At 40.6% G+C, this 15,224-nt stretch overlaps 1 protein-coding gene across 10 annotated transcripts in view; it reads right to left on the reverse strand.

The window, feature by feature from the left end:
- The window catches only part of foxj3 (forkhead box J3), a 128,236-nt gene that overhangs the window by 11,952 nt on the left and 101,060 nt on the right, over positions 1-15,224 (reverse strand). For 5 of the 10 annotated variants that reach the window (XM_041206054.1, XM_041206048.1, XM_041206051.1 and 2 more), the window contains 3 exons: positions 9,538-9,639; positions 8,669-8,860; positions 5,222-5,326 (listed from right to left, as the gene is read on the reverse strand). In XM_041206054.1, coding sequence (XP_041061988.1) covers positions 5,222-5,326; positions 8,669-8,860; positions 9,538-9,639 — 399 coding nt within the window. The remainder of the gene's footprint in view (positions 1-5,221; positions 5,327-8,668; positions 8,861-9,537; positions 9,640-15,224) is intronic. The other 5 variants (XM_041206055.1, XM_041206056.1, XM_041206053.1 and 2 more) reach the window with 3 other exon arrangements.

The following is a 15,224-nucleotide window of genomic DNA, read 5'->3' on the forward strand; positions in this document are numbered from 1 at the left end:
CAACTAAACTAATGCTTGCAACTTGCAATGTTTAGGCAGATGTTGGTTTTGCCTAATGTGGACGTCACAGCAGGTATGACTTTGTGCTGTACTGGCTTCTCTTTTTTCCTCCAATGTTCTCCTCCTTATGCCAAATCATGATTCCGCGACTGTCAGAAACCCTCAAATATCTCACTCAAGTGTCCATTCTTCTTGTGTCAGCCTAGGCCAGTTATTCGACTGCATTTAATCAGAGGGGAGCACGATCCTTTGTTTACTGCATTTAAGCCCTTTCTAGTAGGAGCCATTGAATAGTAAACTGAAGTTTGTTTTTCATCAGCGCAGCCCAAGAACAACAGAGGCACACTGGCTGAAGTCAACTAACATGGGGATCTTTTCGTTTATATGGCTAGCTACATTAGCTTCCAAAGGCCAATTACACACTCCCCCACTCCCAAAGTTTCAATGCTTCTCCTTCATAAAACCGAGTCAGAAGTGGATGCACAGGGTGCTCTAGTCATGACAGAGCTCCAATAATCAAACTGACTGGAATCAACTCCAGGTTTATCAGCACTTCAGATCTTCCCTAGACTTCAATCCATTTTCTCAGACTGTATCATGGTAGGTTGGAAAGCACTGGCTGTACCAGGAGTAGTGAACTCTGGACAAGGAATGTAAAAGGTTGTGTGCAGATGCCAAATACAGACCCAGGAAATTATTCAGGGAATTTTCTAATTAGTAGTGCAAATTGTATCTGATGCAAGGGGGAGGAGGAAGAAACTGGTGAGAGATGGGCAGAGAAGGCTCAGTTTAAATTGTGGAAAGGGCAAAGTCATTTGTATAATACAGGTGCAAGCCCAAGTGCTAAATGTAGAAAGGACCTTAAAGCCAATGGGTAGGAGGTGAGTGTGGGAGGATGGAAGCAAATCAAACTAGGCTTTTGGGCCTCAATTACCAAGGAGAAGGCGCTAGGAAAACTGAAAGGTCTGAAGGTGGATAAATCACTTGGACCAGATGGATTACACCCCAGAGTTCTGAAGGATTTAGCTGAAGAGATAGTGGAGGCGTCAGTGGTGATCTTTCAGGAATCACTGGAGTCAGGGAGGGTCCCAGAGGACTGGAAAATCACTAATGTAACCTCCCCTGTTTAAGAAGGGAGTGAGGCAAAAGACGGAAAATTACAGGCTGATTAGCCTGACCTCGGTTGTTGGTAAGGTATTAGAGTCCATTATTAAGGATGAGATTTCAGAATACTTGGAAGCGCATGGTAAAATAGGGCAAAGTCAGCATGGTTTCATCAAGGGGGGGTCATGCCTGACAAATCTGTTAGAATTCTTTGAGGAGGTAACGAGTAGGTTAGACAAAGGAGAGCCAATGGATGTTATCTACTTGGACTTCCAGAAGGCCTTTGACAAGGTGCTGCACAGGAGCCTGCTCAGTATGATAAGAGCCCATGGTGTTAGAGGCAAGGTACTGCTTGTAGAAGACTGGCTGTCTGGCAGGAGGCAGAGAGTGGGGATAAGGGGATCCTTCTCAGGATGGCGGCTGGTGACTAGTGGAGTTCCGCAGGGGTCAGTGTTGGGACCACAACTTTTCACTTTATACATTAATGATGTAGATGAAGGAACTGAGGGCATCCTGGCTAAGTTTGCAGATGATACAAAGATAGGTGGAGGGACAGGTAGTATTGAGGAGGCAGGGAGGCTGCAGAAGGATTTGGACAGGTTAGGAGAATGGGCAAAGAAGTGGCAGATGGAATACAATGTAGGCAAGTGTGAGGTCTTGCACTTTGGTAGGAAGAATAGAGGCATAGACTATTTTCTAAATGGGGAGAGAATTCAGAAATCTGGAGTGCAAAGGGACTTGGGAGTCCTAGTCCAGGATTCTAAGGTTAACTTGCAGATTGAGTCGGTGGTTAGGAAGGCAAATGCAATGTTGGCATTTATTTCGAGAGGACTAGAATATAAAAGCAGGGATGTGCTGCTGAGGCTTTATAAGGCTCTGGTCAGGTCACATTCGGAATATTGTGCGCAATTTTGGGCCCCGTATCTCAGGAAGGATGTTCTGGCCCTGGAGAGGGTCCAGAGGAGGTTCACGAGAACGATCCCAGGAATGAATGGCTTAACATATGAGGAACGTTTAAGGACTCTGGGTCTATACTCGATGGAGTTTAGAAGGATGAGGGGGGATCTGATTGAAACTTACAGAATACTGAAAGGCCTGGATAGAGTGAACGTGGGGAAGATGTTTCCATTAGTAGGAGAGACTAGGACCCGAGGGCACAGCCTCAAAGTAAAGGGAAGACAATTTAGAACAGAGATGAGGAGAAACTTCTTTAGCCAGAGAGTGGTGCATCTATGGAATTCATTGCCACAGAAGGCTGTGGAGGCCAGGTCATTGAGTGTATTTAAAACCGAGATAGATAGGTTCTTGATTGGTAAGGGGATCAAAGGTTACGGGGAGAAGGCAGGAGAATGGGGGTGAGAAACTGAATGGCCTAATTTCTGCTCCCATGTCTTATGGTCTCAACATAACCTGATGTGATGTGCTGGAAGCTGCACTTAGTGGATTGAGATTAGGGCCATGCTTGAGCTTGCTGGTTAAATAACCGCCAGTATTCAATGTCAAAGCTCAAGCAAGAGAACTGCCAGTGCCACTGTTCAGCATTGACAAAGCTTTCAGAGGTGAGGGAAAATACAGACAGGCACGACAAGTGAAGGGGGCGGGGATTTGAAAAACAGTTTGGCACACAGCTGAAACAAAATGTAATAGAATTCAGCAATGAGATAGTATTAGTACTCATGATTTTCTTCACAGTGAAATGCCAATTAGAGGAAAAATCAAATATAAGCTAGACACTTCCTACTGCCAGTCACAGAACAGCAACAGAGAAACACACAGATTCAGCAGTAACTTTTCAAGGAGTAGTGAGGGGCTGAAAGTCTCTGTGAGATTTGTTGACTTCACCAAGATACCAGGAAGAGGAACAAATTTAGAATGTCATTGAAGAGTAGGGTATGTTGGCTTACTGAAGGGAGGGGGAGATGGTTGTCATATTTTGTCTCCTGTCTCCTTCTTCCATGATCAGTGGACATAGCATCAGGATCACACCACATACTCCCAACATTAGCCCAGGCTCTGGCTGCTGATTTAAAATCAAAGATCACCCAACAAGGTAGCCCAAAGAAAGCACTGCCTTTTAAATATCAAAGTATGAATTTTTCTGGCTGTCATGCAAGAATTGTGAATATTTGGAGGATGCTGATTCAACTTTGACAAACTGAATCTTGACCAAGCTGCAATATTTTAAAAGTTGAGAGTTCAGCATATTACATAAGTAGTACAAATAATTCTTGATTCAGTTACTTGATAGACAATATGTTTATACTGGTGTACCTATATTTTGACTTAGAACAACGCAATGATGATAGATCGTGTCTGCAACTTTGAAGGCATATCAAAACAAACTAGCATAAGCGCTTTTAGGAATGAGATATGTAAAACTACAGCATGCCAACGCTCCTCCCAAATCCAGGATACATTTGTTCTCTGAGGCGCATACAACCACAAGACATCTTACTCTCCTACCCAGCCAAACTACTGTTGCATATAATGTGTACCTTGCTTATGGTTTCCAGTCCAAAATAATTTCAACATAAACACACTATTTTTAAAAAACAGGACAACAGGTGATATAAGAGAAGATTTTATTGCAGGGGTGGGGAATGCAGTTCATGTTTGGACAAAGGTCCAAGGGTGCAGGCTGCCTTCCAGTACTTACACCAAGTGGTCATTCTTCCCGAGATGGTCCATGTTGGAGAATTATCTCACTGTTCAGGCATCTGGCCAAGCTCATTGCTACCTTTACCTTATGTAGTGGGGGCCACTGATTAGCAATCAGGAGCAGGGTGCCTGGCTGATTTTTCTCCTCACTAATTCAGAAGCAACTCCCCTGTCAATCTGTCTTAGATTCACAAACTGGGATATGAACCCAAGACATCCTGGTCTGTTACACAGTACTGCTAAGCCATTAATGTAAAACTCCAAAACCAAGGTACAGTAGCTGCTGCGCAATAAAACAAAGTATTTTTTGATAATGCACTTTTGTGCTAATGTAGGTTTTACCCAATTAACCAACACATCAATCCTCTGATAGTCCACAGGTAGTTGACAGGAAAGGGGTTTAAAGGGTGGCATTTGGAACTTGTTCATTTGTTTGTACTAGTGCTTAAATCAAGTAGTACAATGGAAATGCATATTTTTAAAAAGATGCAAAACAGAATCAAATTCATCCCATTATGTCAGCTTACTTGCTAGGAAACTTATTTTCAAATGAGTGTGTTAAACTGCTCCTCTGCATTTCCTTACACCTTGCAGAATGTGTAACCTGCATTTGGCTGTGCATTTTACTCCAGCACTAATAGTTTAATTGTTATGGCCAAATCTCCTTTGTTTTTGAACATGTTGATGAATGCATCAAGTCCTTGGAGGAAATCCTGTGTTGAAAAATGTTCTTTATTGATAAATCATTGCTAATAAACAGGTTTTCATGCAGATAGACTGAGGTACCAGTTAGTTCAGGGCTCCATGTAAATGGTAAAATTTTGCCCATAACGAGAGGAAAAAGGAGATGTGGGGGTGGGGAGTGCGCGGGATTGTTTAACTAAATTCAATTTGGGGTTTCTACCTCCAGGAATTTTAAATTGTGAACCATTGAGGCATAATCAAACGTAATCTAACCACAAACTTTAAAGAGGAGACTGCATTAGGAACTCAAAACAAGTTAGCCAGGGATTTGTTAGAATGCAATTCTGGAGCTGCTGTGTTAACAAAGGAACATGCTTCCATATAGCCCCTTTTCACATCCTCAGGAATTCCAAGAGATTCAACAGATTGGGAAGTACTTTGGGACTTGAAATAACAACATCCTGACTTGGAGGCAAGTGCCATCAACTGAGGCATGCTGTAAAGGCTCTTACCTGTTGGACAAAGAGCAAAACGATACCTCAGAAGTCCTATGCCCACCAGTGCCTGCCCTGTTTACAGATGCATTACAAAAGCAGGTTGGCTGCAAAACCATTTCCATTTCTAATCATTTCCAGTCTCTGGCAGAAACATGCAAGTAAGGTGCACCCAGGATCCCAGACATGCATTCAACATGCAGGTCAAAAGGGAAGAGAAAGGAGGGAAGAAAATAATAGGGTGGCAGCCCCAGGATAAGCAGTTAGTATGGGGCAATTACCTGTCATGGCTGGTCCTGGGGTACTGAGAGGTGGGAGATGGGGGTACCCAGGGGGCCCCATCATTGAAGCAGGAAGGTTTTGTCTGGAGTCAATGTACAAGCTTCCTGTGTGAGAAAGTGGTGCAGGAGTGAGAAATCACCACTTCAGTGCAAACAAACATCAATAGCGTCAAACAACCAGACCCAGTATTACTGTCAGATCCAAATAAACATATCTGGCCTCTTCCCAAACAAAGGACAACTTGAGGAAATGTACAGAGCTAATAAAGAAATGGGTGTAATTTTGTGACAAATTAAGAACATTAAATCTTTCAATCAATCACTCCCACTGCGTGTAAAACATCGCTGGCTGTTATCTTTCACTTTTTCCTGTTATGTTCAGATGAGCGGACTCATGCCAAATGCATGCAGCACTCAAGTAAATCCATCTCCAGTATTGATTTTTTTTTTAAAATACAATACAAAATTTGACGATATATTACACTGATGTCCATTAAAGGGGCAGGGATAATCTAAACCTTTTCTCATCACCATTATCCATTAGTTATTTCCAAATTTGCAAGAAGAAATAAATATTAAGAATATTTTAAGAAAGCTGAGCACACTTTTTTTTGGACTAGGCTTTGAATCTGGCTCCTACTGATGGATGAAATCTCTCCTTTCTGCTGGCTGTCAGGGTTCTATGTGATTGAGTTTTGACAGACTCAACCCAATTCTCAACTGCACAGATCCACAGCCTAAAACTCACCCTAAATTGCCCTGGGATTTTCCATCTCATTTGCTGCAAGGATTGCAGGCATGGCAAATGTAAGAATGCTATACTGATAGGGTGAATGAAGGTGAACACTTCTGAAGTTAATGTTTATGGCATATTTGCCTGTTGTCAGGAGTAAGTAGAGCTTTACTCTGCACTTAACCTGGTGGTATGCCTGACTTTACAGTTAAAAAGATGACAAGCGTTCCATTTCTCAAAAAGAAGTCCCTTTTCAATTATACAACTTATACAAATTCCAATTTCTTTGGAACTGAACCAAGGGGAAAATGTTTTTGGTCAATTATACTGGAGTACAGCACTGACCTTTCATTCTACATATTTAACTATAGTGTAATATTCTCATCACCATTTCTTTTGATTGCTGTAAAACGTGAAACATATTTTAATTTTCTCTTAAATTGGTGCAATTAAATGGATTGCGTGCACTCATACATGAGTATTTTCATGAACTTAAAATTGTTTCTTGTTGGCACTGCCAAGTAAAGCCAATGATTAGATCATGGAAGGAAATCCTAGCAAACTGACTATATCCTGGACAGTAAGGGGCTGTTGAGAAACAAGTTTTTAATCAGCCTTCAACAGAGGAAAGAACAAATAGTAAGTTGAATATTTGTCTATTAATGCAGATAGCACTGTATACATACTTTTTTAAATAGTGAATTAAAATATTCAGAATTTAAACATTTACCGTTAGCTCATGGCAATTTTGTTTCTCAGACCCACATAAGACCCATTAATAAAGGTAGAGCAGCTGCATTTTCTAATTCTGAGATAGCATACAACAGGCTTCAATGATGTTTTGGAAATTAAGACAATGAGTGCTGTGGAGGCAGAGCACAGTGGAGGTCCATTATGACATTCATAAGATTCTACTGTCTGGGCAGTTATATCGTAGAGAGGCCGTGAGTGAAGACCAGTGTTTCTCCACAGAAGGGAAGAAAAATTCAGAGCATCACTGGGCCACTTCTACAGCTCCTTGTAGATGATTAGAGACAGTTACAATGAACTCAGCTCGAGTTGCATCTCCGTGAGATCTCTTGGATGGAGACAAAGCAAGAGGCCATTTGAAAACAAAATGGAGAAAGAATAAACATTGAACACCATCCACTACCTTGCTCAAATACCCATTGTGTGTGTGTGTGTGTGGTGGGGGGGTGGCCTGCCTGGTCTATTCAATTAATCATACCTTTACCTGATCCTGCCTTCACTCAATCTTTATATAGGCTCCTCAGCCTAGATGGTTATAACAAGTGGCTGAACAGGAATCATTTGATAGTGATCAGGAACTCAGATGAATTTCTTATCCTTAATGCCAGGGGGCTGAGGTGAATTATAGCTCCCTACCAGTGACCAAAATCAGCACTGGGGACTGAACTGGGATCTTCTTGGTCAATATGAAACAGCCATTTACAGCCTCATTCAAATGAGCCATCGGGAGAGTTAGTAACATAACATTAGAGAGACCAAGCTATAATTCTGTAGGTAGGTCAGTGCCTCCCTATTAACTACTGACTGCAATCTGGTGCTTCTACGTCCTTAATCTTGAGCAGAGGAAATAATAGTCAATGCTTGCAATACGAAATGTGGCTTCAAATGGTGAATAAAGTATGGAAAAGAGCTGCAGCCAGTAACTGAAAGTTGACTTGTGAGAGAATCCAGTTAGAAGGAGGCAGAAAGGAGAAAAGGTGTCGAATTTAATTAGAAATCAATGGGCTGTGGAGTGGGAAAGCCACAAACAGTGATCTATGTATTGCAAATACAAAAGAGGGAGATCTAGAGTAGAACAGAGAGACAAAATAAATGTGCAAGAAAAGCCAGCAAAAATAATCATGAGGAATTGAAGAAACCTGCAAAATTTAAGCAGAATGTTGATAACTTCTAGCATAAGGAGCAGAGAAGCTGTAAAAAAAAATAGGAAGTTAATTTCAAAAGACAGGCACAATTAGGAGCTGCTAAACCTGGAGAGCAGAATGCTGTAAATGTAAATTGCCAGTTAGGAATTAAAGTATAAAGAAGAGTGTCACCAGGCTAAACTGCAAAACTCCTTTGTTAATAAATAATCTGCTGTGCAATGCATTAGTGGATGGCTCTCTTTTTATTGATTCACAATTGTAAACGCAGATCATCAAATGAAAACCAGGCTGAAAAACTGGCTCCTTTATTGTAAGTTTGGTTCTGTTTCCCCATGCATGTCCGCCTACAACCCTCCATTGTTTTTTTGGGATTTTAGCTGGTGAACAGAACCGGTTTGTTCAAATTACCACAGCCTTTCTATATGGAGGTATCTGGTGTGTTTCACATGAAGTTGACCTGTCCAGGGCACATTGTGCAAACTGATAGTGCTATCAATTCAGCTCCAGACACACACACAGTTCTTTTTTATTGTAATGAATGAGATTCAGAGGCAGATAAAACCAAACTCCTTCCCTTTGCACAATAATGTTGGCTGTTTTCCCTGTTCTTCCAAAATAAATTGAAACTATAAAAGGTAAACAATTTTTTTTAAAATGGCCTGCATGGCACATTTTTCTTGGGATTAAAACTGAGCAACAATTTACTGAATTGCCATGGCCTAACAAACAAAAGATTAATCATCTTTAAAGCTTCACCTATGTGAATACCTTATTGACAAATTAAAAGCTATAACTAGCTCTACATTTTGGCATCTATACCTGTACTGATGTGCTGGTTTGGTTTCTGCGAATGCATTGTGCTGTGACAAACCGAGGGCTGCATGTTCCCTTGTGACTGGATCAGACCAGTTTGTGTGAAGAACTGGTTTAGGGAAGAGCACAAGTCCGCAAACTGAACAGGATCGAGTGACCAGTTATTGAGATCCGCCTGTTTCATACTCTCCATCAGACCTGCGGATAAAAGGCATGACAGAGTGTTAAGGAGAGAATCCAGGGAAACAAGGGGCTAAAGAACCAATGGGTCCACAGCCTGACAGGCAAAGCAGGTATTTTTTTAAAAAGGCCAACTACGGTAACATAAACAAAAGGATTAACCAAATAAAATATTAAAAATAAAATTCAGTAAAGAACACTAATACCTAATCTAGCTCCACACTGAGCACAAAGTCTATCAGCCAATTTTTGTTGAGTGCACAGGGTCAGTTTGGTTTGTGGATGTATGGTCAGCATGGCATGACAAAACAGAATAAACCTACCATTTCAAAACCTGAGTCAGACCAGGACTAAATGCATACTTGCACAAGGTTACACCTGTCAATGAGGCATTACCAAAAAAAAATTTCTGCTCTGCAGTTCAGGGATGAAGTACCCAAATTGTATGAGGATATTATAGCAGAAATAGCAATGGTTTAATCTCCCTCAGCAAAAATATGTCCTTTGACATACAGATACATGTACTTAAATTATAACATTTGAGGCTTAAAAAGTTTTGCAGATCTTCTGGGTTACATTTTACTTTTAAATTGCCTGGTCTTCACTTTATTACAGGAAGCAGGAACCTGCACCTTGGAGAGCTCCAATTAGCCATAGTGGGTAGGGAGCACAGCTCCACATTATGAACAACCTACCTTGAAACTGGGAGAGATCCACATCAGACCAGTTGAAACTGCTAGCAATACGGAAACTCTCCTTCAGAGTGTCCAGATTCATGCACCAATCAGAAGGAATGCCTACAACAGCCATAAACCCACCAAAGAGCATTAGAACAACATAATGAACTCATCACAAATATGTTTAAAACATTGCTGTGAGAATTATATCAGCAATCTGAGCTATTTTAGTTCTTTCTTAATGTTGTGCCAGCTTGTTTCAGTTGGTAGTCAGAGTTTCTATGGATTTGAGCACCTAAACTGGATTTAGAATATTTCTATCAACCAACTTGAACAAAACAGATGAAGGAGAAATGTATTTATTCTTTGTGATACCTTGGGGCAAAATGGCTGCTGTGTTGCCTACATAATAGCATTGTTTGCACTTTTAAAGCAACTCATTGGTTGCAATGCACCTTGGAACATATTGAGGATTTGATAACGCACCTACACAAATTAAAGCTTGTTCTTTCCTTTCACCTTAGGCCAATAACACTGGGGCAAAGTGTAGCAGCCTCTGCCACCATTTGGCTGATCAGCAAATTCAGCATCGAACTTGGAACCTTCCATTTCATCTGGCTTATTACATCATGTGATGATTTTGGAGGAACTCTCTCTCTCTTCAAAAACATTCAAAATGATAAATAAAGGATTCAAATGGGAACTTACCAACAATCTTCCCACTGACCCCTCAGTATTTGCAAGCAAAACATATTCACCCCCCCACTTTTGGGTTTAGTTCACAAGGTGATGCAGCCCCAATGTTAGTAAAGGTGGGGATGAGGTTGGGTTTAACTCAGTATGCAGTATCATTAACCTGCTAAAGTTCATCCTAGATGTGCATGCTTTCAATCTATTGAATCACTCAAGTTAAAAATTCCTGTGAGGATACAGGTTGCAAAATGACCACAGAATAAAATGCTGGAATGGTGTAAAGGGCTCTTTGTATTATACCACATGAATTAGGTCAAATGTCACCAATAATTTCAATAGAAACCACAATAAACCATCACAAAGACATTACAACTTCCTTTAAATGCACCAACTATGATATTTAATGAACAACTGGATTCAATGCCCAAGATCAAAACTTCTGGAAGTCAGTTGGCAGACATTTGAAATATTTAAAAAATCTAGTTCAAATATCTTGGAAAGGTAAAATACAGCTCCTTCAAGAATTTACTGTTGACACTAAATTACCTTGCTCAAGCCTGGCAAAGATCTGGCAGATTGAGTATAATGTGGGAAAATGTGAAATTGGCCATTTTAGCAGGAAGAATAAAAGAGAAGTATATTATCTAAATGGTGAGAGATTGCAGGGCTCTGAGGTGCAGAGGAATCTGGGTGGCCTAGTGCATGAATCACAAAAGGCTAAAATGCAAGTACAGCAAGTAATTAGGAAAGCTAATAGAATATTAGAATTTGAGAGGGGAATTGAATACAACAGTAGGGAGGTTATGCTTCAGTTGTACAGGACACTAGTGAGGCCACATTTGGAGTACTGTGTACAGTATTGGTCACCTTATTTAAGGATGGATGCAAATGCGTTGGAAGCAGTTCAGAGAAGATTTATCAGACTAATACCTGGAATGGGTTGGTTGCCATATGAGGAAAGGTTGGACAGACTAAGCTTGCATCCGCTGGAGTTTAGAAGAGTAAGAGGCAACTTGATTGAAACATAAGGTCCTGAGGGGTCTTGGCAGGGTGGATGTTTCCTCTTGTGGAAGAATCTAGAACTAAGGGTCACTGTTTAAAAATTTGAAACAGAGATGAGGTGAAATTTTTTTCACTCCAAGGGTCATGAGTCTTTGGAACTCTCTTCCTGAAGAGGTGGTGGAAGCAGAGTCTTTGAATATCTTTAAGGCAGAGGTAGATAGATTCTTGGTCAGCAAGAGGATGATAGGTTACAAGCAACAGGTGGGATGTAGATTTCAGGTTACTATCAGATGGCAGAGCAGGCTCGAGGGGCTGAATGGCCTGCTCCTTGTTCGTATAAGTCAATCTGTACACATCTGCAGCATGACTACATTTTGCTGGGCTTCTTAGCAGCCACATTTTCTATCAAGAACGTGAGCCTGGAGGTCTGCAGCATGTGAAACTGTGCTAATAAAAGTTAAAATAGTTTCAGTATTTTCCCTGACCTCTGTTGAAAGCATTGACGTAAATGACAGCATGATAAGCCTTTAAGAACATCTCCTGCTTCTTAGCTTAGTACTAAGAAGCAGGAAATAAGAGTGTGACCTGGGTCTAGGGCATGAATCGACATGGCAAGCTGGGTCAAAAGGATGCAGGCTTTATAAGAATTATGGTTGAAGAATGCAATTTCCAGCAGGTAAGGGAGGAAAAGTGAAGTAAAGAAGCAGGGCCACTGTAGAAGTCAGGAGGATGACAGGGTGAGGTGGGGAATGAGTAAAGCAGGGTGTAGAAGGGATGGCGGTGGAGGAAACAGGAGTGTTACTTTAACAATGGTTATGGAGAATGGAGAAAGGAAACCCTGTACCACATCAGCACCTAGTGGCCATAATGTGCAACAGCACCATATCAGGTGCCTGTTCAGGGTTTTACCTTTACAAAATGCTTTTATTTACACAGTTTTTTCCCCATTATAAAGGGAGGCAACACAGTTGGGAAAGAGCTTGCTCCACAGAACCACAAGTGGCTAGAGCCTGTGATAATATAACAGCTTGCATAGCAAAATTGAATGGGAAATGTTGAGAACAATTTATAACAGCAAGTACTAACAGAAAAATGTGTAAATGTTACGCTAACCAAATCAGGGTTCAGGTATAAAGGCAAAATACTAGAAATGCAGAGATCTACAGGCAGGTGATACTGGAGACAGCTTAATGTCTAAACCATTGAGAGTTTCCACCAGTCACCCTCATTTTTTTTAAGACACTGACAGATTTGCTACATTTCCAGAATTTTGTTTCAGATATATAACTAATATCTATCCTTTCATTTTAAATACTGGAGCTTCATACATAGCTTTCATTTTAAACCCTCCAATTTAGTTACAAGATAATTTGCTGCCAGGTACCTTACATATCCACTTGCACAGGTTTTATATGCTTTATACCTGCAGAAAAAAACTTACATTTACATAGCACCTGATATCAACATCCCCAAATGCCTCAAATCCAAACACTTCCTGAAGTGTTGTCACTCTGTTATGCAGACAATGCAGCAACCAATTTGCACACAAGTTTCCACAAACAGTAACTGAGATGAATGATCATTTAAAGTGTTCTTAGCGGAGTTGGTTAAAGGAACAATGTTGGCCAGGGCACAGGAGCAATTCCTTCTCTTTTTCACAAACATGCCATGGAATTTTTTGTTTACATCTACACAAACATACATGTGACACCTCTTTTTAACACATTGTGAGAAAGATCACAACTCCAGCAATTCAGCATCTTACATGACATTCTACTGAAGTGTCAGTCTAGACTTTGGGCTCAAGTTCTGGAGTGAAGCTTGAACCCACAACCTTCAGAGGCAAAAGTACCATCCATCCAAGCCAGCTAACACACTCTTCAGCATTACAGATTATATATTCAGAATTTTTAAGAGTTGCTATAAGGTTACAACTGTAATATAAGGTTATAAAAATATACACAGCTCAAAAAGCACTTGCCTTTCAAAGCTTCAATTGAAATCCCTCTCCATCACAATTCAAGGTAATGTATTCCAGATCCTAATCATGTCACCTTTGATTCTTTTGCCAAACACGACTGGTTCTTGACCCTTCCACCAATAGGAACTGTTTCTCTGTCCAGACTCCTAATGATTTTGAATACCTCTATCAAATCTCCTCTCAACATTCTCTTCTCCAAGGAGAACAGCTCCAGTACAGCGCAGAGTGGAGACTATAAGGACCGAGTGCAATGAGGAATAGGTGCTAACAAGGTAATCTGCTGCAGGTGGGATGGCTCTGGCAAGTTTTTCTTAAACTATAATTCAGATTAACAGTGGGGGTCTGATTTAGAACTTTCAAGCTCAAAGCTAGTTCAAAAGCCTAATTTAACAGAAACTGCCTTGCAGAGGCAGTTATTTGTCAATCAATTGAAAGTGGTTGCCTGGATAGGTTAATTACAGTAAACTAACCAGGAATATAAAAATGAATTGTAACATCTTATGCAAATACATAAAAATGAAGAGAGTAGCTGAAGTACTGGTCCCTTAGAAGCTGACAGAAGAAATTATCGTGGGGAATGAAGAAATGGCTGAGATAGAGAGCAAGTATTTTGTGTTGGACTTCACAGCAGAAGACACAAGTTACGTATCGGAAATAAAGGGTAACCTAGGGGCTAGTAAGAGTAAGGAAATTAAGGTAATTCATATCAGCAGAGAAAATAAGGTAATTAATATCAGTGGAGAAAAAGTATTAAAATCCGAGGAATCCCCATGACCTGATGGCCTACATTCCAGAGCTCTAAAAGAGATAGCTGCAGAGGAAGTGGATACGGAGGCTATGATTTTCCAAAATTCCCTAGATTCTGGAATGGTCCCAGCAGCTTGGAAGTTCGCAAATGTAACATCGGATTCAAGAAAGGTGGGACAGAGAAAACAAGGATCTACAGGCCGGTTTGCCTGACAGTCATTGGAAAAGTCCTGGGATCTATTACTAAGGCAAGTCTAACAATGCACTTATAAAAGCATAGTATGGTTCGACCAAGCCAAAATGGTTTTACGAAAGGGAAATCTTGTTTGACAAATTTATTAGTTTTTGAGGATGTAACTAGTAGGGTAGATAAAGGGGAACCAGTAGATTTAGTAGACTTGGATTTCCGAAATATATCCGATAAGGTGCCACCCAAAAGGTTAATAAGCAAGATAAGGGCAGATGGAGTTGGGGAATATAATAGCATGGATAGAGGACTGATTAAGGGAGAGGAAGCAGAGATTAGGGATAAATGGAGCATTTTCAAGTTGGTATGCTATAACTACTGGAGTGCCGCAAGGATAAGTGCTATTAACAATCTATATTGATGATTTAGAGGAAGAGACATAGAGTAAATAATCTATGTTTGCTGATGATACAAAGCTAGGTGGGAATGCAAGCTGTGAGGAGGACACAAAGAGGCCGCAAAGAGATATAGACAGATTAAGTGAATGGGCAACAAGGTGGCAGGAGTATAACATGAGAAAACGTGAGGTTATTCGCTTTGGCCATAAGAATAGAAAAAGAGAATATTTTTCTAAAAGCCTTGTTGACGTTCAGGGGGACTTGGGTGTACTCATACAAGGAACACAAAGTTAGCCTGCAGATAAATTAAACAGTTAGGAAAGCAAATTGCATGTCGGCCTTTATTACAATGGGATTTAAATATAAGAATAAAGAAGTCTTGTCACAGTTGTCCATACCTGGAATACTTTGTGTAATTTTGATCTCCACATTTATGGAAGGATATACTTGCTTATAGGCAGTACTGCAAAGGTTCATTAGAATGGGGTCCAGGATGAGAGGGCTGTCCTTTGATGAAAGCCTGAGTAAGCTGGGTCTATATTCTCTGGAGTTTAGAAGAATGAGAGGTGATCTCATCAAAATATTCAGGATTATGAAGGGGCTTGGCAGGGTAGATACTGGGATGTTGTTTCCCCTGCCTATGGAATCTAGAACAAGGGGACACAATTTCAGAATAAGGGGCTGATCATTTAGGACT

This window comes from Carcharodon carcharias, chromosome 15 (genome assembly GCF_017639515.1).
Source record: "Carcharodon carcharias isolate sCarCar2 chromosome 15, sCarCar2.pri, whole genome shotgun sequence".
In the NCBI taxonomy this organism is placed as follows: domain Eukaryota; kingdom Metazoa; phylum Chordata; class Chondrichthyes; order Lamniformes; family Lamnidae; genus Carcharodon; species Carcharodon carcharias.